Below are 25,216 nucleotides of genomic sequence, written 5' to 3'. Positions count from 1 at the left end.
CATTCCAGAAAAGTAAGGAAAGATACTGATCAAGGACTCTAGATATCCATGCCTGGGACAGTCAGCCAACATTCTCAAAAATATCACTTGTAACTCAGTGTTACAGGTATTGAATTCTGAGTAAGAATCAGATGAAGATGGAAACAGAGGGCTATCAGGACACTGAAAAGCGGGGAAAAAATAGGAGGACGAACTATGAATAGGGCTCAGGATGAGGAGTGTTGCCAATCTCTGTTTAACATGAGGACTAATCTGGGAAACACAAAATCCTCTTGTGGTCAGTACTGCTACTCCTAAGGAAGCCTAAAGTTGAGTCATGGGATGTTTTAGCGCTATAATTGTGTCCAGTGATAACTGTACATTTGAAGTAATTCTTTAGCACTATGTTTGTTTCTACAAGCCTCAAAAGGAATCATCATTAGATAAGCAGAGGAAAACAAATTCAGTATCAGTGTAAAAATCCTACTTTCTGTGGATAGTGCAACCCTGTATCCATGGATAGTATTCTTTGTGAAAAAGGATGGTTGGTCTCATCATCTTCTGGAGATATAGCACTGGGGTTGCAATGGACTTCAGCTGTGGGAAAGAATTGGGAACATTTTTGCATTATAATAACTTGGTTTAATGTGTTTAGAAAGAACCTGCCTATGAAGTTTTAATGTCTTTGGGGAAATAATAGAAATCAGCATTTTTTTTTCAAAAAACAACTAGGAATGTTTAGTGCTATTCCTTTCTCAGAATACGGCCCTGCAACAATTTCTCCATCCTTGAAGGTAAAACCTTCCGCTGGGATTCTTCTGGTTTAAAAAGGCTCACAACCTGACCTGTTTAGCTTTCTGTAATCCCCAAAATCTTTGCTCTTTTGAGAATGCAATTCCAGTTAGAGAGCACCTTAGTCTATCTCAAGACTACGGTGCTCCCTAGCTGGGAATAGGTCCCATGTGAGTGTCAGTCGGCTGGCAGAGAGCAGAATATTCCTTAGGTGCCTAAGGTGGCAGCTGAGCAGGGAGCTTCTGTCCTTTTGGAGAAGAGTCATCACAGGATTTTAAGAGCTTTCTTATTTTCCCTAGTACAGCAAAAGCCATACTGTAACTTTGCCATTAATCCCACAGCAGAAGCCTGGCACAGACAAAGCAGTGAAAGGTTTCCTCTTTCTTTCCATTAGTTAGGATTTGACTGTCACCATATGGAATTTATTGTGGTACATATCTATTATAGTCTATGCAGTGTACACAGTTTTTCTTACCCATCTTAAAATTTGTATCTGGAGAAGTAGTGGGAAGCAAATCTGCATTGAAAGTTGAACTTGTTCCATTAGAATGTAGACTCCACAAGGCCTGGGATGGTGATCTGTGGTTTAAATGCTTTGGTGTAGATCCAGCAGTTGCCCCTGACCCACTCCAGTCTGAAAGCAGAGAGTGGAAGGTGCAGAAATAAAATCCTGTACAGGTGCCACATCTCAAACTTCCAGACAGCAGAGAGAAGAATGGTCTGTGCTTGCTTTCTATGCCATCCTTATTCCTTTCTAGAGGCTGGGGGGCTCTGTGCCACACAGTGCACAATTCCCAATGTTAATTTTTACATTAGCTCTATCATGCTTGTGCAGGTGAGGCCGGATACCAGCAATTCAGTCTTCTATTTCCCCTTGGGGACCCAGTCTAGTAATACTAATTTGATGAGGTCACACAGAAGTAGGCAGGAGTCACACAAAGCATAGGAATTGTAGCCTCATCCTTATTGCATCATACAACACTGAGCTGGCTCCTGCTCAAGGGAGAACAGTCTAGTTGCTACTGAGAGCACTTGTGCTGAATTCCCCCTCTGCAAATGGAAAGCTGCCTCTTCCTCAGCTGCACAGGGTGCACAGGATGCTGGTCACGAGACAAAGGTATTAATACAGGATTTTTAGTCTGGTTTCCCGAAAACCAACTGGTTAAGCTTCTCCTTTGTTATATCCATTCATAACATCATTTCATTTTGATAGACACACAGAGTTATTCAATTCTTCCACATTTCAGTAAAAAAATTAACATCACTGGAGTAGGCCAGAATAAGCCCATGCTATTCCTTGTTGAGCTGGCAAATAGAAGAATCTTAGAAAAATTTAGATTGGAAGGGAACTTTGGAGGTCTTTGTTCCAACTTCCTGCCTAGAGATGGATCAAGTGGGTCTGGTATCTGTCCAACTAAATTTTGACTCTCCAAGGAGAGGGACTTCCCCCCAGCATCTCTCTGGGCCACTGCCACCCAACTAGAGAAAAAAAAAAGTGTTTCCTTATAAATAATGTGAATTTCCATGGCTTGGGTCCATTGCCTCTTGTCTTCTTGCTGTGCACCTCTGAAAATCCATCTCTTTTCTGTAACTACCCCTCAGATAGCCAAAGACAGCAAGACATCTCCCTTCTCCTTCCCAGGCTGAGCAAATCCAGCTACTGCACATTAGAAAAAAGGCAACTTATATGCCCAGTATTCTGCATAAATTTCAGAATCTCAGCTTTATGAAGACTGGAAAGCCACCAAAAATATGGCTCACATAAGGGAACACTGAATGGCATGTGAGAACAGAATTAAGAGACCAAGCTGAAATAGGTTTTGGAAATCTGCAGTTTTTACTGCATGCTGTCACCCTGTCATCATATCACGAGCAGTAAATGCAAGAGGATAAAGACCTATTAAAGAACAATTATCCAATGCAATGCAGAAGGGCTGTTAAGAGGAGCCTTATTTCTTAATGCAGAACAAATGTGACACCAGTAGCAGACAAAGATTTATGAGTCAATGAACAAATCCCTTCAGTGCTTACCAGAATAACTACTCAGACGAAATCTTCCCCAGCAGAAGTGTACTCGGCACTGCTTTACTACTTCATCCTTCATTAGGCAGTGAAACACAAAGATAAAGAACCCTAAAGAAGAAAGGAGAGATTCATGAGTTTTCATGTGTGTTCTCCAATCTGCCGCCCCTTTTCTAAACTTCTGTGTGGGCAAAGTGTCCCTGGCCCAGCATCAGGATCTTTAAGATCTCTTCCAACCCAAGCCATGCTACTATTTTATAATCATGTTGTCCCAGAATTGCACTGACTTCTTTGTGCATATGAAGTGTAATAGGAAGAGTTTTCTGCAGATTTGATTTGAGAATAATCTGCAAGTCAATGGGGATTCTATCAGCCGTTTTTATGCCCAGATGAAAAGGATCATGCCAGCTCCTGACAAGGCGCATTTATTGGGACCTGTGTTTCCAAGGCATGAATTTATGTCTTTAATAGTCTACCTATCACAGCAACTTATCTAAACGACACTGTCATCTCACTGCACCAGAACTTTCCTTTTAAAATAGCTAAAACCTCTAATACAAAAGCAGTATCAGTTCTCCTCTTCCCCCATGCTTGAGTGACATGATATTACAGATGTATTGTTACTTCGCAACCCTAAATCCTTGTGTTTCTAGCACTCCTCCATTCAGAAATTACCTTGCAAGGTGTTAAAAATGCTGAAGAGATACAAGAAAAATATCCTCACTGCTCCCCAGGCAAAAAAGGCAAAGCCCCAAGTTAAGCCCAAAAGAAACATCAGGCTGAAAGCACTTTTGAGGTCTTGGAGAACACCCCGTTTCCAGAATCTGGATGTCTTTTGTGTCCTTGTTTTCACAGAGTGGACTTGAAGTAGAACAGTGATGAACATGGCTGTATTCATCAAAAATATTAAGAAGAAATAGGCCACAACAGAGATGTAGAACACTGTGTTGTCCTGGATCCAGCAACTGCAAGAAAGGGAGGTATGTATTCAATAAGGAGTTTTGTGAGGGGGAAACTCAGGAAGCCTGGTTCCCCAAATAAGCATTCTATATGGTTATCCAATGCCTAGTTAGGGGCATTCCCTAGCACTCGTTATTTCCACCCAGTGAGGACATTCATAGAATGCCTGCACTTGCCCTTTTTTATGGATGTTATGGAAACTTGGTAACTTCAAGACATGGATATTTTTGGCAAATTCAGATAAACCTGATGATTGTTTCACAACTTAATAATGTATAAAAACAAAGACACGCTGCCTTAGGAAAACCAAGTTGAATATGACTTATCTAGGAGTCTAAATAATAGCATACCAGGGGTTAGCTTTTCCTTAGGTATAAATTAGTGAATTTTACTTCTTTTTTTCTTTGTGTCTTTTTGCTAAAGTTTGGAAACAACTTTCCCTCTGAGGTGTCACATGTGTGTGTAGCCTCTCTGATGGGAGAAAATTCAAATACTCCAGGTAATCTTCACCAACAAGTGATTGTGCCAAACAAGAAGCAGGTGAAAAAACTGAAGCATTCTTTGCTATAAAAGCATTTTAGAAAAGGATGAAAGAAGGCAGTGTTTTCCCACTGGAAAATGGAAGAGGTTGAGACGATTGAAATAAAACTACTTGAAATTATGATGAGACAGTGATGTGAACTGACATTAAAAAAAACAAAACCAGAAGGAAATGTACAAAATACCAGAGAAATTATTGTGCCTTTAGATTTTACCAGAAACCCAGAACATGCAGAAGCACATACAAATATCCCATTAGATGAAAAGTGGAGATGACTGGCAGAAACCCTCCCTGTCCTCAAGGCAAGTTCAAATTACTCCATGTAGTAGCCATGCATTCCAAATGTTCCTATGAACCAAACCACTGAAAGGAGAGGGTAAAGATGAGGGAGACGAGACAAAAGTGAGTTATTTCTAGTTATTCCTTGTATTTTTCAGATACTCTGGTGGCCATCAAAAAGCTTAAAGTATTATACTTACAAATTGCTGTAAGGATGGCTCTTGGAGAATGACCCATTGCCATAGAAGTCCTTATTTATAATGAGCAGAAGAGTAATTACAATAGCTGGTATTCCTAATGTGGAAAGCAAAAGAAAAATAAATAGCTTGATTCAAAAGAAAATAATTCAGAATATGGAAAGATGTCAGATAATCTCTGATACGTAATTACAGCAGATATGTGCATCTTCGGATCAAACTCTACCCCCAGAGCTCCTTGTGAAACAACTGTAATTAAATGTGTAGCATAGCAGGCTTAATCTCCTTATTTATGCAAATTACAAATGAGTAGGCATAAAAATATCTGTGTTTGCAAAATGTTTCTGAGTCTTCAAACATCTCCAGAAGGGATCCAATCTGGCAAAATAAAATCAACTGATTATTACAAAAGCTGAGTGTCAAAGGATAAGCAGACCACAGCATTTTAAGAGCTCATAGAGACAGATGTTTCCCAGGCAGTGCTTTATCAGTCTTCCCTTTCACACATTTCCCAGATGTTTTTTTTTCAGTTCTGGCTTTTCTGTAGAGAACAGCTGCTGCCAACAGTGCCATCAAAGATGGCTGCCCCTGAGAACAATTGTGTGGGACATCAGATCTGAGGATAGGGATGATAATATGCTGCCCTCTATTCAAGAGAAAAAAAGAAAAAAAAAGAAAAAAAAAAAAAAAAAAACAAACACAAAAACAACAACCCCCCCCCCCACCTTAAAACAGCATCTAATGGTGACCCAAATAATACAGCCCTAATTGTGTTCTAGGTCAGTGCCTCTGATAACACCTTTTCTACAGGTGAACTGGAATTTGGGTTCTTTTTGGTATGTTTCACCCAAACAAGTCACTGATACTTGTCAAGGGAAGTCCTTGGGAGAGTAATGAATGAATGCCAAATCCACTCTGTGCTTGGGAATCAGGATGAGAATGCCAAAAATGAACACAAGGCCCAGAGAAGGAGTTAAAATCACCTTTGAGCATCCCCACACAGGGGTGAAGGCTGTGGACAGCATTACTGACACAGTCACACCCACTCATGTGAGGTACCCTGTTAAATCATCCTGTAAAGAGAAGAAGGGTAAGAAAGCAGTGCCTTGCACACACTTTCAGTTTGCTATGACCGTGCAGGGACCAACAAGCACTCTCTGCTAAGATCCCTTGAGACAGAAGAAATTTAAGCTGAACAGCCTAGGGGAAGAGATCCATCCTTACAGTGCAGGGTGTGTGTCTCATTTCTGCTAGCTCAGTGTCTTCACTTATTTCTGTAAAAATTCCCCAGTCTTAGAGAAGCTGACAAGCACAGAAGTGGAGAGGAAATCAGTCTACTTACCCCAGCCAGCAATGCAGCATTTTAGGATGTACTTTGGGACATAAACATTGAAAACTTTGACAAGAGCCAAATAAAAGTGAACAGACTCCAGGCACATCCACGTGAATGCTGCAAGAAGGAAATAGTGGAGGAGCGTGGCCACAGTGATGCAGAGGCCTGGCTGGTTGAACGAGGTCAGCCAGGAATTGGTGAGGAAGACAACGTTCAGCAGCAGCAGCGCAGCACAAAGGTTGAGCAGGATTTTTGAGGGGTTGTCTCTCCGCACCTTCCTAAAAAGAAGGGGAAAGTCCACAAGGTTATCACTGCATCATCCAATTTACAGCCTATTTACTCCCTACAGGAAGGGGTTTGCAGCCTAACCCTATACACAGGAATATTCCAGATTCTTGACATAATATCTCACCCATGTCCAGGGGTAAATTTTTTAAATAACAAAAATTTTTACTCTTTACAGATATTTTACTGTGAGAGTGATGAGGCCCTGGCACAGGTTGCTCAGAGAAGGTGTGGCTGCCCCATCCCTGGAAGTGTTCAAGGCCAGGTTGGATGGGGCTTGGAGCAGTGTGGTCTAGTGGAAAGTGTCCCTGCCAATGGCAGGGTGCTGCAACTAGAGGACATTTTAGTAATCCCTTCCAATCCAAAGCATTCAATGATTTTGTGAAATTTAAGAACATAAAAATTGCTGAACAGTTCAGACAGGGGCTTGTATTGAGGTAGGAGTATTCAAATCTCTCTTAAGTGTGCAGCGGTCAGACATCAAAATAAAGCAATATTTATACTGTCAGCTCTCATTCTTCCCTTTTATGCATCACAGCATCAAATACTAGTAAACAATCTAGTAATTGCTGCAAATTCCTTATTGCCTAAATATTAAAATCAGTGTAAGGAAAAGGATCATACTTACTCAAGGGTTAGGTATGTCGTGAGCGTTATTCCCAAAAAAAGGGAAGAAGCACCACATCCTGCATAGCTTATCAGAGTTAATATATGATCATGTGTGACATCTATTTCTGTCCGGGCTAAATCCTGTGTTACAAGATAAAGAAACACAGCTGTTTGCCAAGACAGATTTAGAAAATTCCTTTCACATTGTGAATTACTGTTCTGCTTACTGCTACTTTTGGAGATTTTCCATTAATATATTTATGTGTTTCTTATTGTATAGTTCCACAGAATATCCAATCTAGTAAATGGTAAATTAACCCGCAGTATTTAAAGTATCCAGCAATAAGTTGTGAAGCTAGAAAAGCTGTTCTTCAGAAACCACAAATTGAACATGGATTCCAGGATCTTACCAAAATTATTCCACCAGGAGCTCGCTTTGTAGGAGAAACTACTTTGTTTCAGTGGCAGCTGCCATGCTTGGGAACTGCACAAACCTGCTAAATGTCTTGGAGAGTGGTAGAACCTCCCTGTCCAAAAAGAACCACTGCAAAATCAGACAGGAAGCTGGGCCCTGCCTCTCCACAGCTGCTGCCAGGACGAACATTGAGAGGATTTTGTTGTTCCCTGACACAGCTTCTCTTCTGTTCTGTGAAACTTTGAACCTCAGACTAGTAACCTACATCTCTGATGTCCCATGGACAATGCAGCTGAAGACCTGTAGCTGTGCTAATTACCAAAGTGACAGTGAGAGGTGTGCTCTAAAAATCAGACTGAATTCTTCTTGCTTGAACAAAAACTTGAGCAAGTGTCTGGAATCTGAACCGTCTCATTTCCTTTCTGTAAAGCCACAATTTTACTCCCAGGAGAGCTTTTGCCTCTGGAGCAGGGTCATGCTGACCTCTAGGGGGAGCATCCAAAGGCAAAGGTGGGGCCTCACCCCATCCCGTGGGCTGTGTCCTACCAGGAATAGACAATTTAATCTACTTGATTTGCTTAGAACCTGCCTGTCTCTTTGCCTTTTGTGCAGCCCATTCTCAAGCAGTCGTCCCAGCTTTTGACATTTTGCTTTTAGAGGCAGTTTTCTCTGCATTACAGAGAAATAAGAGGTACTAGATAATGACATCTCCCGTATTTATACTAAACTTCATTTTCTGATGGAGCATAGATAAAACTTTCAAGAAGGTGTAATGTCATTAGTTGTTGCTGGCAGTTAATAAATTTAACACAGTACTTCCAACGCATATCAAGGTTGATTAAGTTACACTGCAAAGTACTAAGTACATCTGTAAAACAAAACTGCCTCGAAGCAAGTGACATTTAAAGGACTTTACACCATTAAGTTATTATAACTGTTTTCTTTGTTATTGCTGATTTTGGCAACAATGCAGATATCTAAGAGCTTGTATAGATACGAATCTCCCCTGTCTTCTTCAAAGCTAGCAATGACTTTGTTTAGTGCCATGGGACTTTCTGGGAGATGATTCATGGAGTACTCACCAGTAGGACTCCAAAATGGGTAAGATGGTTACAGAAACAGATTGTATAATTCATATCTGTATATTCCATTTCACATCCCGACGTATTCCAACCACCCAGTCCATCTGTGTAATAAAGAAAAAGGATTTTTAAGCAGAGTTAGTCATCCTCCATCATTTATAGCTCTGCAGCATGCAGGATGTGTGAAGATGAGCTCAAGTTAGTACAGATTGGAGGGTCATTTAGCAGCACACAAGTGAGATTTCACACTGAAACACATCTTCTGTAGTTGCCTGAGAACCTCAGAATTTGGATGAAAGCTTTTAGTGGAATGAAGAAATATTTAAAGTAATTTACATATCTGCACACATAGAAAGAAGACAAAGGTGAGACTGTGCTGGAGGATGTGGAAACATAAGATGAAAAACACGCACAGGACAAGAGGGTTTGTTTAGGCAGATTGCAGCACTGAAACAGCCAGATCTTCCCTGGTAAGACTGAATGCTATGACCCTATTTATGTGGTCTGCATCACATATTCAGAAGCTAAGATTCTGATCAAAAAGAAGCAAATCATTTCTAATCCTAGTAAGTGCAGAGGAAACCTCTCCCACATGCTCTGAGTTAACCCAATTCACAGTTATCTCTCTTTGGTGACTGTCTGAGCCATTTTAAAGACCTGACCCCAGCAAAGCCACTACTGTATTCTGTGAAGTCACGGTAAGAGTTCATCTGATATTTCATTGCATTTCTACCTTTTTCTTTGGCAAATTCTTCTTATTCATGTAGATGCAGCACTGCACAATGCCATACCCACATCCCTGGGAATAACACTGAGTACTGAGGTGTTAAAATCAACACAAAGCAGCAGCACAAACTCAAGTTTCAAGGTGCAATGTCAAGAAACCAAAGCCATGGTTTGATGCTGGGGACAGAGCCAGCTCAGCAAGTAACACTTACTGTTTTTCCCGAAGTCCCAAAAGACACAGTGCACTGCTGCATTGCCCTGGCAACAGAAGAAAGGAGGCTGTGACATTTCTTCAGGACATATCCACTCCATCTGCACTTGCAGATGGTGTATCTCACCTCGAATTGGGGTGTATAACCAAGGCACTTGGATTTGATTGCCCCTGCACTGCTTGGCAGAAAAGCCCACTTTGTGTGTCTGTGAATATTTGTGTGTGGTGCTGCAGGCAGTATGTGGGTGAGTGGAAACACCACAAGGTATGAGGCAGCCGGACACTTGGGCTTGGGGAGCCAGCCAGGATATTGGCCATCTCACCCATGGCACTAAACTAGCAGAGACCTACTTTTTGCCTCCCCCTTTACCAAGGAAAATCCTGCGAGTCAGTGATTTTCCCAGTTTTATGTGTATCTTTCAATACCTTGTAGTTTTTTAAGGACAGCAGCAAATCTGACAAATCGTTCACCTTAGAGTAATTCCCATGTCTAATCTCATTGGGTTTATGTGGTGCTTGAGATGCCACACCAAATTACTGGTGAAATTCGAAAGCTATGACTAAGACCTGCAATAACAACCTGAGATTTTATACATTTGGGAAAAAAAAAAAAACCTACAAGAAAAAAACTTCATAATTTCAGCAATTTCCCCTCTCTGAAACCAGGCAGGGAAGACAAGTGAGAGCTGAACAGATGTAAATGGATAGTCAGTGCAATGATTTATCTTGGGGACATTCTAGTTTTTTACTCATAATGCTGCAGCAAACTTTTCCAAGGCACAGATTCATTTACTTTTATTATTATTACATCATTAATAATGTTTCAAAATGCACAGAGTTTACAGGAAGCCAGCCTAACAGATAAGCTGTTAAGATGTGTGATTTGTGGGCTGTCAAATATAATTAGGCACAGAACCGAAGATGTAGGTTTGGATGAAAACTCATTAAATATTTAATTAAGATAATTTTAAAAGGTCAAGGAAAAAATCTGAAAGGTGCCAGATGGCTTGGTAGAGTAAAAATGACAGAAGAGAGGGGATACCTGGGTGAAATTTCTGAGTATACATTTGATGAATGGAAAGAGCATTTTTCCATGAAAGCAGCAATTACAAGTCCTCATTAACTCAAACTTTAATTAAGTTCATCTTATTGAATAATTTTCTTCTGCCTCAGGTTTGTAATATACTCATGTGGAGGCTGGACCTTAAACATTGGCAGCACAAAAATGCTAAAGAGGAATTCAGTCAAGAAGTTTGACCCATGCCCACTTAAAAATAGACTTTAACTTAAAGTCTACTTAGACTTTAAGACTATTTAGACTTTAAAATAAGTTTATACTTTAAGTCTAAACTTAAATTTAAAATAGACTTAAACAAAACAAAGCAATTTGATTTTGAAAACATCTTTGCAAGGTTTTGTGTTTTTTTAAAGTTCTTCTCTTTTGGTAACTTTACCTACTTTCCAAATTCAGATTAAGGATAAATAATTTCAGTCCAATCCAAAACCCACTATTTTCTGGCAAATAAACTATTATTTGAAAAAAAATTGCCTAGATCGGAACAAGGAAACAATAAGAATGTCCCTTGTTGCTAAGTATGGATTTAGAGCGAAGACACAAGCTTTGGTGACCTGCAGGAATTATTAAACACTGAGATCTGTGTGGTCAGTCAATGTTTGGGTCCATGTATCATGGAGAGGTCAGACAGCAAGGTGTTTTAAGTTTATTTGTCCTCTTCCCAGTTTATTGAAAGGGTAAGTGAAGTAATCTTTGCCTCACCCCATCCCTGATGAAATGAACACATCCTACCCTGTTCTGGTCTATGTGGTGGAGAGTGACAGTCACGGGCTCGATAAGGTTCTGGATTGATGCATTTTCAATGCTGGCACTCACAACATAAGTGTTCAACCTCTCCATCATTAAACTGTCATCCTGCAGGGGGAAAGCACACATATGCAAAATGAATCCAAACTCTGGCCTGCTTTTTTTTTTTTTTTTTAACTGTATTCCTTGGATATGGTGGTTAGCTAAACTCCATGGGATGACCGATGTAATTTAGCTACTTGCTACGTCACTAAAAAACATAGTTAGCTGCAGCTTAGGGACAGTGTCCACATCAGCTGAAGTGGAACTGAGTTTCAGATGCACCAGTTGGATTGAGAAAGCATGTAATCATTTCAGTACATTTAAACACTTGGTTGTACATCACTAAGCTTATTAGTCAGGAGACACAACTGTGAATGCTCCTTCGTTATGCAAAGCATTGTTCAGCACATTGTACGAGCCATCATTTCAAAGAAATGTCTCCCTTTCTAAATTATACCCATCTGTCCTTAAGAAAAGTAATTACTAGAATAGTCATAAATCCTGCACATCATGCTGCTACATTATTTTAATAGAGACATAAGTCTTGAAATTATTTTTGTGATGTTTGGCATATGCTATGCATCATCCTTACTATCAGAGAAGGTATGGGCATGTTCTTTTCCTGCAGAACAGGAGGACTAGAATAACATCAGCTACAGAAAATGAGAAAAAGTCTAAGGTCTACAGGCCCTCTCAGAGCATCCTTGCATCAGTGAAGGTTTTGCTGCCTGACTACATTTTGCCTGCACATCCCTCCATCAGTCTGATGCTAATGTGCCCGGAACAGATGATGCTGTTGGGATTTCTTTTGTAGGCACTGAGAACAGCTGAGCCCATTCCTGCTGTGTTAGGGTTAGCTGGGAGTCATAGTTACCAGAAAAAGAGAAGTAGTGCCAAAAAACTTGAACTGGATCTTTGAACGCTTGTCTGGGTCAGAGTACTCGATGCCTAGGAAGTTCTTCAGGGATTTTGGCAAAAAGACAGAGGCCAAAGCCTTTCTGAAAGGGTTTTCTTGTACACTGATCTGCAGGAGAGAGATGATATTCTCAGAGGTGCCATCCTCAGGTAAAATTCAAAATTATGCAAAAGAGTGGGAGAATTGTCTGGTTTAGTTAGTGGTCCCTGAGATGATACTTTGCTCTCACCTTGAGATCCACACCTCTGTTGTAGGAGGCAATGCCAAAGGCCAGTCCTCTAAACAGGCTGGGATCTGGACGCAGCACCAAGAGGGCCAAGGACGTGGTTATGACTGACATATTTCTCTCTGTGTAGGTAACCTTATAGCCCATCTCCTCAGTCATCTTCAGGATACTTCAACAAGAGCAACAGAATGAGAAAAAAAATACAACTCTTGAAATGTTCTGCTGGTTTCATAATGCACACCCAAGAGACTAAAAGCCTTTGCTCTGATTTATGATCAAAAGGAGCAAGCACTAGAGCAGAATGGGTCCATTTTGGGGTACATGACACTTTGTCTACACAGGCTCAGGTGACGGCAAGCAGTTGAGTTGGCATGATTCAGTGGCCTCTGGCAGGTGGAAGATACCCTTCCTGCGGGGACCACAGAAGGAAGTTCTGAGAAGACCTGAGTCAAAATCCATATCCAGTCAAAAATTGCACTTCATCTGGAAAGCAGTAACTTGTAAAATCTGCTAATTGGATTTTTTTTTTTTCAATCGTCTAATTGTACCAGGAGATGAAATATCAGAACCAGAACAATTTAGTCTGGTAGGAACCTCTGGAAGTCCATCCTTCAACTCCTCACCACCTCAGGCAGGATATGCTCTGAAGGCAAAGCTATTGCTCAGGGGCTTGTCCAGCAAAGCTCCAAACGGGCAAACTCTGTGTCCTTGCATTTGTCCTTGTCGAGGTCAGCTGCACTGCTCTGGACAGTGCTCTGCTCAGACATTCAAAACCAGGTAGCTGAGTTCCCTTTAAGACCTCGAAGGAGAGAGATGTTTTAAAAGCTAAGAACCTCGATTTTAGCATGTGTGAGAATCACATCATGGATGCATCATCCTAAATATAGATTTTGAAGACTAATATTGAATAGCCGTGTTTAAAAAGTCTTTATCAGCAAGGGTAGAGGGTGGAATAGAGTTGTGTCTCCAGGCTGACCTGCCCACAGCCCTCACTGCTGAGCCACAAAGATCCTTGCAAGAGGAGATGGCAGCTGAACAGTCCCTGGGCTGCCTCCAGGCTGGGATGCCCACAGGGAACAACACTGGAATGGGGACTTCTGCAGAACTGGCTCTGCCAAAGGCACCTTTGACAACCCAATAACCAATTTCTGCTGGTAAAAGCCTCGAATATGTTTAAGATTGAAGTACAGAAATTGCTATCTCTGGTGATGATATTTCAATGGACTGAATAAATTACACCATAGTACCATTTCAGCCTAGGAAGTGTCTTCTGGGCAAGTTATCTTACTTACCTATTGGTTATTTTTGTAAAGTTCTCATCTTCTATTTTTTGCAGCAGAATATAGTCCAGTATAGACAATACACTCTCTGCAAGTGTCACGTTCACATCTGCAAGCTCTACAATATCAGAAATTTTACTTGCAATGATTTCTAGCTCTTCTGCATGCAGTGTTGCATCAGGCAAGAGGTAAAAAATATGCTGTACAACATCTTGAGCATTCTCTGGAAAAACAAGGAAGTGCACATGATTTATGTGGCATAGCTATCTGTCTGGCCATAGGGCTACATGTCTCTCTCGAATGCTCCTGATCTATTGCAAGCTTATGTCCTAAGAATAAGTCAAAAAGCCCTCAACATGTCAATGAGACCGTCAAGAATTTCTAAGTAAAATCTGCATATCCCAGATTGTATTTTAAAGGAAGAAAATAATGTACCTTTCAAAAGAATACGGTCACCTGCCTTTGGATTTATAAAGACTATCTGCAAATAATATTTAGTTCTAACTTTGGTTTTTTACAAGAATTTGTGAGCTACAAATTACAGAAGATCTGTCCCTAATGCTGCTTACCTGGTACAGCAGCAAAAGCAAATTCTGAATGGCATTTAGTATTTGTCATTCATCAGCTCATCATCATTCTGTAATTTTTTTATAGAAGCAGATTTTACACCCTGGGAGTCAGACAGACTGTGTGCAACCGCAGATATCTTTCCATTTGATGCACTGCTGAGGATAAGGATAAGCTCCGGTAATAGGGTTTGTTCACCAACTACTCGCACTGTTTGGTATAGCTTAAAAAAAGTATAAACAGGTGGTAGAGTTCATCTCATAGCTTACGTGAATTACAGCACCAGCTTTTCAACTCCAAACACTGATTTGTGCTTCTTTCCATGACATACGGTGAACTGCCTTGATGTGCTAACAGAGGGTATAGACAGGCAAAACCTGCCACATTATTCACTGATTACTTACCCAGCTATAAATCTAAGTGTAGACTTTGAGAATAGATGATTCAATAGAGAATTTGGAAGCTCCTGTAAAATTCATCAACAATAAAAACCTTTAAGATGACCAGATGTGCAGGATGCACAAAAACAACCGTATCACTTCTTCAGATGTGCAACCTGAGCATTATCTAACTACAACTATTTTCACTGTGATTCACTGTGTCACTGAAGTGTCTGGTGCCATACCTTCTGTTAACTTGATATCCTGGATGTCTAGAATATTATTTGGAAGTTTTTCCAGTAATTTGCATTTAGTCACATTTGGTTTCTTCCAAAAAGGTTGCTCAAGTTCAATACTAATTTCACTGAAAAATAAAAACAATGCACATTGTTACAAGAAAAAAATATATACTCATGATGTTCCTCATATTTCCCAGTCAGGTAGCTAAGAATGCAATTTATTGACCCAACTCATAATGGACTTTCAAGTCAGAGCTGATTTAGCACTCACCCAGCAGAGTGGGGGCAGAGCCCAAATGCCAGAGCCATGTGAAACACACTTTGAGATTTTGAAGAGAAGGCCATTAAGAGAAGGCACAGAATGCTAAGGGGCAAGGTTTCCCCTTCCTGCCCAAGCAGAAAGTCAGGTCCCTGCAGTGACAGCAGGTTCTGCCTGCAGGTGATGGGAATGATGCCACACCCTTTTCCTGTAGCCCATGCAGGACCAACCCTGGATTTCTTTGAATCTTCCTTGGCATGGCACTGCTGTGTGCTGTGGCAGACCCCCATCTGATTTGCCATTACAAAACCTGCTGCTCCCTCCTGTTTTCCATGGAAGAATCAATACAAGATGTCTCATCACTCACCAGCTCCTCTGAGCAGACTGCAAAAGGTTTTTCCTGCAGCTGACCTCTGTCTCAGAGGCTGGACTTGTTACAGACCAGGAATAATTCCCCTTGTACCTCATAAGGAAAAAGCTTTCTGGACAACCCACTAGTGCTGAGAAGGAAATAAATAAAAGCTCTTTAGAAAGACTCAATAGCCAAAACCAAGGCACTGCCCCCCACCCCCCCAGCTCTCCCCCAGCTGGGCCAGCTGTCCTGTGGACCTGGTCTCCTGATGGAAATGAGTTGTAATTTGCAGACCGGGTAAGAGCATTTTTACATGTTTACTGTCTGTATGAAAACATTTTGTTTAAATATTTAATCTCTTCTACAATTTTTTCTCCTTTGTTCAACAAGGTCAGTTCTCAGGTAGAGAGTTTCCAGCATCTGGAATACAAACTGTATTCAATGACAGAACACCCTCCAGGCTTCTCTAATCTATCAGAAAGTGCTCTACATTGCCCCTTATTAACCCATCAATGTCTTTCCTCCAGGCTTGTTTTATCATCTGTATCTGATATCTTGTAAATTATTGCTATAAAAAGGGGGTTGAATCTCAGGTATAGTCTATTTGCTCTTACCTCTGGCTTACTCCTGTTTTTTAGGGAAGAACAGAGACCGTAACCAACTTATTGGTGTAACTTACTAATCGTAACTTATTTGCCATCTGAGAATTGGTCCAATATGCAGAGGCATTAAGAAAATTCTGGCAGGTAGATTTGGTTTGGTTGTTTGGTTTCAGTCTCCCTGGGGTACTTGCCACCACCAGGAGCTCCTGGATTTGTAGCTGCATCAGCTTTATTCTGCCTTCGTTGCAAAGGTGTTCAGACCTGCCTGGGCTCTGGGACTCATGTTTGAACTGGTCTCCATCCGTCTGGAACCCAAGTTTTTGATATCACTGTCACTGCATGATGTTCTACAGATTGTACATCACATGAGGTCAGTCTGGTTACTTGTAAGGATGTTTTCTAGCCTAACCTCTCCACAGAATATAAATTTGACAAAAAACATTTATAGACAGAATTGTAAAGTATGTGACTTCCAATGAGGTTTCAGTGAAGTTTTACCTATCGACTTCACAGCCACATCTTCAGGTTTCACATATAGGTAAAATGGTCCCTCTTTGTAAGTGTCATTCAACAACTCTTCGATCTTGAGACTCAGAACTTCTTGTATTTCCAGTGATGTGGCCTTTACAGTGGCCTTACAGACATAGCTACAAAGAGAATACACAAACAAGGCTGCCATGTTGGTAACATTTCACAAATATAAGTGGCTACAAAATTAAGGAGTAATCCAGATAATTACACTGAATTGGATACTGTATGTATTTTTCTCACCATAAGTGCAGCATTGAGGAAATGCTTTCCAAAGCAGAAAATATGGGGAATACATAAAGTAGAAAATATTGGCTACAAGAATCTCTCTATAGTTTCACAGTATATGCCTCTAAAGGTTTCCTAATAACATTATCTCAGCAAAGGAACATCCCTGTCACAAGTAAGGGTTTTTCAGCATTTAAAGTTCTGAGAGAGCCAGTCATAAAATAGTGACGTACTTGTGACCCTGTGACTCCATGGCTCTCTGGAAAACAAGGACTTAACCAACCACTTTCAGTATCTCTGGTGGATTCCACTTCTCCTCAGAACAGCTTTTGCTATAAGTAATTACACTCATCGACTCTGGAAGGTTTGGAAAGCCTGTATATCTCTTTGACAGGCACATCAGGAAAATGCAAGAACCCATGGGTGGATCTGTAATTTAACTGAGGGCTAATGAGTGAAACTTCCTTAGGGCTGGGATATTTCAAGCTTTTTCAATTCACACAGTTGTCCACCACTCCTCATGGTCTTTCTAAACCATTCACAGCCCCTTGGAGGTGATGGGAATTCACCTCCTCCTCCTCCTGGCCTGAAATCAGAAGGCAATGAGGATTTCCTACAGAAGAGGTGCAGTATCCCTCTTGGGCACTGTCCACTCACTGGTTCTGGCCCTAGTGAAGGACCCTGATTAGGGCCAGCTCTTACATGGAAGCATAAACCTCACAGCATGCCATGGAAGCATTGTGAATCTCCCAAGATCTGGGGTATGAGAAGGAAGCCTTGGATGCCCAAATATATTTCCCCCAAGTCAAGCATTCCTGTGGTTCTGACCTCCATGTGCACTTTTCTGGTCACCCTGAAACTCAAAGAGCCATGGATGGATATAATTCCTCCTCCTCCTCCTCCTAGAAATGAAATCACTACAAACTGTGTAAATCCAATTCATAACCCTGGGTCTTACCTTTGTGATATCTGCTTTACCTTCCCCTTCGGTTCGCATGGAAGGACATAGAAAGTTAGAAACTGGTTAGAATCAACAGGCACAAATGGTTTTTTAAGGAAAGCAATTAGCAGAAACTCAGTGTGCTCTTTAAAACAGAGCCTGTTGCTTCAAGTGTTACTGGCACCTGACACCTGGGAGGAGCCTTTGTTTCACACTACTGTTCATCAGGATAATTAAAGAATTCAACAAAACACAATAGCATCAACATTTAGACCCTTCAACTACTATATTCTCTATGCAGAGGTAAGAAAAATATAGCTGTCTATAAGAGGTATCATAAAATAATTAATTCCATACGTGAGTCCTCTTATAGGCACCGTGGTGTGGATAATTATCCCTGAAAACAAAAGAGAATAGAACAATTATTTCACCATAGCATGTAACAGTAACATGCCCAATTCTGTTACCACCTAAAAAAAAAAATCTTGTGACCACTATAAGCCAGACTTTACAACTCAAAAGTCATCTTGAATTCAGCATAGGCGTATCTACAGAAGTCACCAGGACCAAGTGTTATAATTGATATGGATGCTGACAAAAAACATTTCTTCCAAAATGGGAAGAACCTCCTCTTAATGTTCTATGGATTGGATTCATCCCATGTGAACAGTGCAGCGTGTTACTGTATTGTCATCTATAAAACAAGCAGTACCTGTGGAAGTCAGAGAAGAAATTAGGAAGTCGAAATAGACATGACAAAATTCTGCATCTGCACACATGACATGTTTACAAATTGCTAAAATACCCCTCTCCGCTGCTCACAGTTTGGATGTGAATACAGGTAGATTGGGCTAAAAGGAACAAAACTGGGGAATCTGGTGCAAGAAACCATTGTTTCTAGCAGCATTTTCAAACTATAACATACTTTCATTAGACACTGCCACACAAGAGTCAGTGTGATCCTAGCCAGTCCCCGGGATCTGTGAGCTTTGTTCCCCTCTGTGACCCTCAAACAGACTAGTCAGTTGGGAAATGGGTATCTGGAACTTGACTGCTCAAAGCACAGAGTGTTAAGGTGACACTACCACACAGCCAGAACCTTACCTGACTTTAAAATTTGTCACAACAAATCCTTCTCCAGTAAATATGATATTAAACTGGAATGAAAACAGTAACATTTTTATTAACATGATATATCAATACTTTTTCTAGACCTGCTTGTAAATGTAGAATTGTCATAAAAATCCTAAATCCTACTGAAAGTGGCTAAGAATTTTTGCAAAATTCTTATGCTTTTCCCTTCCTTCAGAATTTCATTTTGTCCTGTTATACATTGAATAACATGACTCTGGAACACCACAACTGTTACAGGGATGTCCCAACAGTTTGCATCCTGTACATTGGGTGTGGGACTAGATGACCTATACAGGTCCCTTCCAACCCATTTTATTCCAACCCAAAGTATTCTATGATCCTACCAGCTGTCCTCATGTGATACTTGCTAGAAACACATGAGAATGAGAAAAGCAAGCTACTCACCCAGCATTCAAGAAGCCTCCTTGCATCATAGCAATCAGGTGCTCTCTCCATTTTGTAGAGAAGAGAGAAGTTCACGTGAACATTAAGGAATCCGACTGTAAGGAGAGGACAGAGGTGAGAAACATCCTGCAGCTTGTGCAGAAGGTGCCTGCTCCCCTTCCCATCTCCTCACTCTCCTGTAGGACCACGACTGTGTTCCCATTCCCACAGCACCGAAGCTCTTTGGGAAACCCCAGACCACAGCATCCGAGTCTATGCTATGGCTGCATCGATAGGAATTTTATTAAAGACCTCAAGGGCCCAAACACACAGTTACATTATCATGCCTCAGCAACAAAGCTGCGGTTCATACCTGAGGTGGACTGCCTCAGTTTTTACTGCCCACCGAGAATGCATAGGCAGAGACAGGAGGATTTGCTGACATGGGACACCTTGCTAAGCACCTGACTTCACTTGTCACATCTACGGTGTTAGTTAGTGTCAATGACAACCACAATAACATTTAAAATGGCCCCCTGAGCACTTACGTGACATGGTACCGTTGGTACTGACTGGAGGTACCGGGGACAGCATGAGGGCCCTTGTTGATGATGCTTGACTGAAGGCTGCTGGAAAGAACCATAAAAGGCCTGAGAATCCACACTGGCAAAAGTGCAAGGGAAAGCACGGTTCAGGTGAGAGAAAGGTTTGAGTACTTCTGTGAAGGTCATTGTTACAAGGACCTGCTGTGGTTCCACAGACCTCAGCAGGGTGAAGGCAAAGGGCAAAACACAACCACAAAGGGTTTTCTTCTTTATAGAGAGGTCAACACAGCATAACAAGGGAGAAAACAGGATATAGATCCCAGGGAAAACCAGAGCTTATGCACCTTAATCCTTTTTCATTTCTTGTTTTGGCAGACAGCAGTGTTCCCTTCTTGCTTGTGTAAGCTGTGCCGGCCTTCAGGGAAAGCCATTTGTAATGCCTGTGAAACCTGGCATAAGGATTCCCATTTTAAATGCTGGCCATCCTGCCTCTTGTTTTCAAAGTAAACAATTCCAGGCATTGATTCATAGCTAATTTTCCTTGAAGCGAATCACCTTGTCAAAACAGATATGACTTTTGCATTTTGCATGCAATCTGCCACATCACCAGGCAGACAGGGAGAAAATGGATGAGGTTTGTCACCTGTGAAAGGAATGAGTGTGTCTTTACAAACAGAGTGTTTGAACCTGCTTGTATGTAAGATCGAGACTGATAGATAAGATAGTAACAGAAAGGAACCATAAAATTCAGAGGAATGGTACTAATTTACAAAGAATGTTGCTCAATCAAAGCCACATAAAATTCCAGAATTTAAAGAACAGAGATGCAAAACGGGGGGGGGGGGGGGAGGGTTGCACATATTGGGGGGGGTCAGGTAGCAGGTGATTCGGGAAGTCTGTACCTCTCAAGTACTTCAGCCAATGGGGAGAGAGGATGATGTGGCCAGGAAAATTGGATTAAAAGGTTGCTCTGTTCTCCATCAATTTGAGAGACCCCGAGGGAAATGCCCCATGGCCTCTCACTTTATTTGAATAAAGTTACAGGCCCCCTCTCTCTCCTTTTTGGATGCAAACCTCTGGCATTGCAAATATTTCTGCACACATGTACAACAGAAAATTGCAGCGAACCGAATCACCCTGTTGCATTATAGGCCTGGGTGCTGAAAGAAAAGCAGGATCACAACATTTTGCCCCAGAAGTGCCATTTCCTTGTGAGGCTGGTAATTGGTGTTTTTTACTTCACACTCTGACATGACAGTCAGAGATTTGACGTTCCAGCTCTGACAATGAGAAATAAATTCAGCATATGAATACAAAGCCATATGTCTATGAATAAGGAGTGTGGTCAGAAAGAAGCAGGGTAAGACCATGCTTCATATGTAAAACATTGTTCTCTCTACTGTAGTTCAAGTTAAGGAAACTCACTCATGCTCAAAATACAACAGTCCAACTCACTCAAATCAATGACAATTCATCCATAACAGACAATAACAGAAACAGGGGCTGGTAATAACTTGAAGTCTCCTATTTATATCCTAAATGACTTCAAATTGTCTTGTGAAGTTCAAAGCACAGCTGAAATCAAAAGCCCCTTCTGAACAGGCATCTTACAGTACCTAAGCTTCTACTTGCTAGGCACAGAATTGATTTTTCCCTTTGCACTAAGACACAAAGTGGCTGTGAAGTCAGCACAGAGTCAAACCGGAGCATGTGGACAATGAAGCGACTAAAATTCAGCTCTAAGTCGTCAGGCATGCCCTATCACTGGAATAAATACTTTTTTCTTTCCTACAGAAATATAGACATGATATTAGGATATGATCCATCGAGAACACCTGGGGTTTGACTCATCTCCCTGCACATTCCTTTCTGCAGATTGTTTCCAGGTAGGATTGAATCTGCAGTGATCACAGGCTCTACTCCATTCCTGTTGTTATCAGTGTAATATTTTGAAAACCATTGTTTTCAAACAACCACTGTTGTTATCAGTGTAATATTTTGAAAACCATTGCTTAAATGTATGGTATCACCCAGTGTCAGGCAGGCTGGATCAGAAAAATCTGCTAAGGGAAAAAAAAAAAATAAAAAAACAACAGAGAAATTGCCAAACAAAACCCAAATCCATTCTGATCAGGCATGTCAATCGGAATTCTGTTCCCGTGTCCTGACAAATGAAAGCATGATTACAACTTCACAGATAGTACTTTATTTCTGTCGCTCTCAGTATCACCAGAAGGAAAAAAAAAATCTGGTTATTCTCACACATCAAGGAACATTACCAGCAGGCAGGTGTGGGACCATTGACCTGCATCCTGTAACCTCATTTGCTTTGATTAACGTGTATGTGATTCTGCTTGTGAAAAGAGGACTGAGACGTGATGGCAGACGAGGTCTGAAGCCATGAGACTACAGTGCCACTGATTTTCTAAGGTCCAACTCAAGGACTTTGATTTAATGATTTAACAAATGGTTTATTTGGCATCCTGTAAATATGTACGGTTTCCAACAGGTGAGCATCAAAAATGAGACTAACCAATAAGAGGACTGCAATAAATATATTTCTATATAATTAGCAGTCATTTTCAGATATATAATATTCATCCCTCTCTGAGATTATTTAAAATTAACAAGAAAACCAGAAAGCAGTGTGTGGGTGAGGCAGGGGGAGGAAGAGATGCAGACTGAGTCAGTGAGAGGAAGAGAACGCACACTTGGACACATATTTATCATTCCTTCCCAGTAAATCCAGGCGTTTTCCATGCAGAGCGTGCTTCTGTAAGCAAACTGCACTGGGAAAGAGAGTAAAAAAGGGAAATAAAGCGTCATTTCCAAAGAAAAAGCTGCCCTACATCCTCATTTGAGTACCTCCTTGCATTATGATTAAAAAATTTAAAAGTTTATTCTATTTCTCGTTTCTGCTACCTTTGAAATTTAATTGAGATTGCCACGCTACCAGTAAAAAGACAAGTTTAACTCTGCAAAAGAAAATAAAGTCCTCAAGACACGTCAAAAAGGAATCAATACATAGTTCAGCTCTAGGGTCCACGTGGTCCGGTACCAGTTTGGGTGCTCGATTTTCTCATCCAAAGCTGAGAGAAAGTTGATAGATTTGGCAGGAGCTAGATGTTAATTCAGTCTTTTTATTATGAAGGTTTTCTTTGGGAAAGGTCTGAGTTTTCCTCAACAGCCCAGTGCACTGGAAGTGACCCCAGTTCTGCAGAGTGCATTTTAGAGGCACGAATTATCTCTGTGCCCTGTGTTGTTCTTGAAGAGAAGTGAAAGAAAGGAATACAAAAACCAACATAGAACTAGTCATTGTTTGGCTGGGATTTATGTTGGAGTGAAAGGATGCTGAGGGTGTTCATGACACACAGCTTACCATGCTGAATTCGGGGCCTGAATCATTACTGCAGGACTTGGTTCTGTCAGTAGCTTTGTGCATTTCCCAGGACACCAAGAAGCAACTGCACAGCTCCTATTTTACAGCGACCAAAGTAAAACTAGAAAAAGACTATGCAGAAATACAGAAGACACCCAGGAGGGAAAGAAGTGAATAATGACAAAACCACGAGCTTTTTCATCTCCAAACACGAATGACAGTTGTGATGCCATCAAAACCTGGCATTTCACTCCTTGATGTATCTTCTTATTCGTACTGACTCATCTGCAGGCCAGACTGAGCCAGCATCCCAGGAAAGGGTATGAATTGTGTCCAGACTTGCAGGTCTCTGGCCAGTGTGCTTCAGGGACCAGTGTAATGGCTGAAGGGAAAAGGCCAGAATAAGAACAACTGCTGCTCTGGGGCAGAACATGAGGGAAGTGGGCTCCTGGAGGGATAAACTGCGTGTGCACAAATCAGGACACCATCAGACACTCTCTGGGCTAGGGGATGCCCAGAGTCTGCTGGCAGCACCATCCATGTGATTAATCCTGAGTGGGATTACTGTACCTGTGAGGAGAAAAAGACAAGCAGCAGCCACCCAGATGCAAAGGACCTTATCTGCAGAGTGCTGTTCAGGCCAACGCAGGATCCTCTTCATTTTCTAGGCATGTTCTGAAAAAGAGATGTTGGTGAGCACCCCCTTACACCTTGGCTGAGAAATTCAAACTGCTCCTGCAATCTGCTGGAATGGCATTGACAGCACAGAAGCCCAGAAGTCCTCATTCCCCGTGACGGGGCTGAGTCACAAGATCATCCATCTCTGTAAAGGTCACAACTACACAAACCCTCTGGATTCTGCTGGTTTCTAAAAGAGATGGAATTTATACAATGACACTGAACATGTTTTGCTCATCTGTCACATCTCTGTAAACCCGTTAGCAGCTTCCAATCTGCTTTGACAAAGTGGTGAAGTTCCTAAAAATGTAGGGGAAAACAAGAAGAGAAAGCCCTGCCAGTGCCTCTAAGCTGGGTGTGCTGACCTGCAGTTACATCCTACAGACTCTAGTGGGATGGTAAACCACAAAGCAGCAGACAGGCCAAAGGGCACAGGGAGAAACAGGACACTGCTCTTGGACAGCACAACCAGTAAAAGTATTTGTTCTCACTCCTGGGCTCTGTCTACAAGCAAATTTTCATCAGTGTAATTCAGCCCTGGGAACATGCTTATAATTGAGAAAGGGCTAGTTCCAGGGTATAAGCATATACAGAACACTTAAAATCCAAATATGCCAGTCTGAATCAAAAAGACTTTATTCTGTTTTGTGCTTCAGTTTGACTAAAGTTGCTTGCAAAATGACTACAGTTAAACTGGAGCAATGAAGTGGACGGACAGCCTCGATGTCCGACAGCCCCAGACTTGCTCCCCATGCCCTGCAGCTCCCCTGTGCCACTCTACTTCCTCTATTCACTTCACTAGGCACCAAAGGAAGGACTTAATCTTGGTTTAGGACCCCACTGGATGAAATGTTCACCTATTAATGAGTTACATAAAATGTCTGTGAGGGATGAATTAGATCCTCAGATGGTCAAAGGTGGCCACACTCCGTTCAGTGGAGTTGCCTGGCTTCACATCAGACGCCGCCCTCGCCTGGGGCTCCACATAAAGGGTTACAGCATCCTTGCCCATTGGCAAAATGAAAGCCATCCCTTTGAGTTGAGACACATAAAATGAACACTAGAAAATCATAAAAACCTCTGAGCTAATAACAACTCCGTCCATTTCCTTTAAAAATGGCACATTACAAAACTTACAATGTTAGGAAATGTCATCCAGTTTTCCATTTACTGCTTTGACAGCAAATCTCTTCTCCCAGCTTTCTACGCTATTACTCCAGCAATTTTTTTGCTGACTTTTGCAGTAACATTTAAGGAATAAAACATTGTGCTTCCAGCCTGTGG

The 25,216-nt window shown here is 41.4% G+C and overlaps 1 protein-coding gene across 5 annotated transcripts; it reads right to left on the bottom strand.

The window, feature by feature from the left end:
* Positions 1-320: 320 nt before the first annotated feature.
* On the bottom strand, positions 321-23,957 carry ADGRG4 (adhesion G protein-coupled receptor G4). 5 transcript variants are annotated; one of them, XM_068204499.1, is made up of 22 exons: positions 23,825-23,957; positions 19,879-19,956; positions 19,352-19,446; positions 18,917-18,969; positions 18,170-18,209; positions 17,831-17,856; positions 16,615-16,763; positions 15,530-15,662; positions 14,910-15,028; positions 13,730-13,940; positions 12,441-12,606; positions 12,170-12,319; positions 11,239-11,361; positions 9,433-9,478; positions 8,495-8,598; positions 7,017-7,138; positions 6,113-6,381; positions 4,774-4,867; positions 3,469-3,758; positions 2,803-2,904; positions 1,247-1,405; positions 321-576 (listed from the first exon to the last, which is right to left on the bottom strand). In XM_068204499.1, the coding sequence occupies exons 1-22, from the start codon at positions 23,913-23,915 to the stop codon at positions 449-451; spliced, it is 2,748 nt and encodes a 915-aa protein (XP_068060600.1). In that variant the 5' UTR covers positions 23,916-23,957; the 3' UTR covers positions 321-448. The 5 variants fall into 5 exon arrangements, with proteins under 5 accessions (XP_068060600.1, XP_068060599.1, XP_068060603.1 ...); XM_068204498.1 differs by having other exon boundaries at positions 19,879-19,959; positions 23,825-23,954; XM_068204502.1 differs by lacking the exon at positions 11,239-11,361 and having other exon boundaries at positions 19,879-19,959; positions 23,825-23,954.
* Positions 23,958-25,216: the final 1,259 nt, after the last annotated feature.

The sequence above is a fragment of the Anomalospiza imberbis genome, chromosome 14 (assembly GCF_031753505.1).
Source record: "Anomalospiza imberbis isolate Cuckoo-Finch-1a 21T00152 chromosome 14, ASM3175350v1, whole genome shotgun sequence".
Lineage (NCBI taxonomy): Eukaryota > Metazoa > Chordata > Aves > Passeriformes > Viduidae > Anomalospiza > Anomalospiza imberbis.
This window is presented reverse-complemented; position numbering and strand designations above follow the sequence as displayed.

Bases quoted from the DNA above. Each gene is read 5' to 3' on its own strand.
- ADGRG4 (XM_068204498.1), bottom strand. From the start codon at position 23,915: ATGAAGAGGATCCTGCGTTGGCCTGAACAGCACTCTGCAGATAAGGTC. The intron at 15,663-16,614 runs GTAAAACTTCAC...TTTCCTTCTCAG, and splicing joins TGTGGCTGTGAAGTCGATAG to CACTAGTGGGTTGTCCAGAA. The intron at 11,362-12,169 runs GTAACTATGACT...TTCCCCCTGCAG, and splicing joins GCACTACTTCTCTTTTTCTG to GATGACAGTTTAATGATGGA.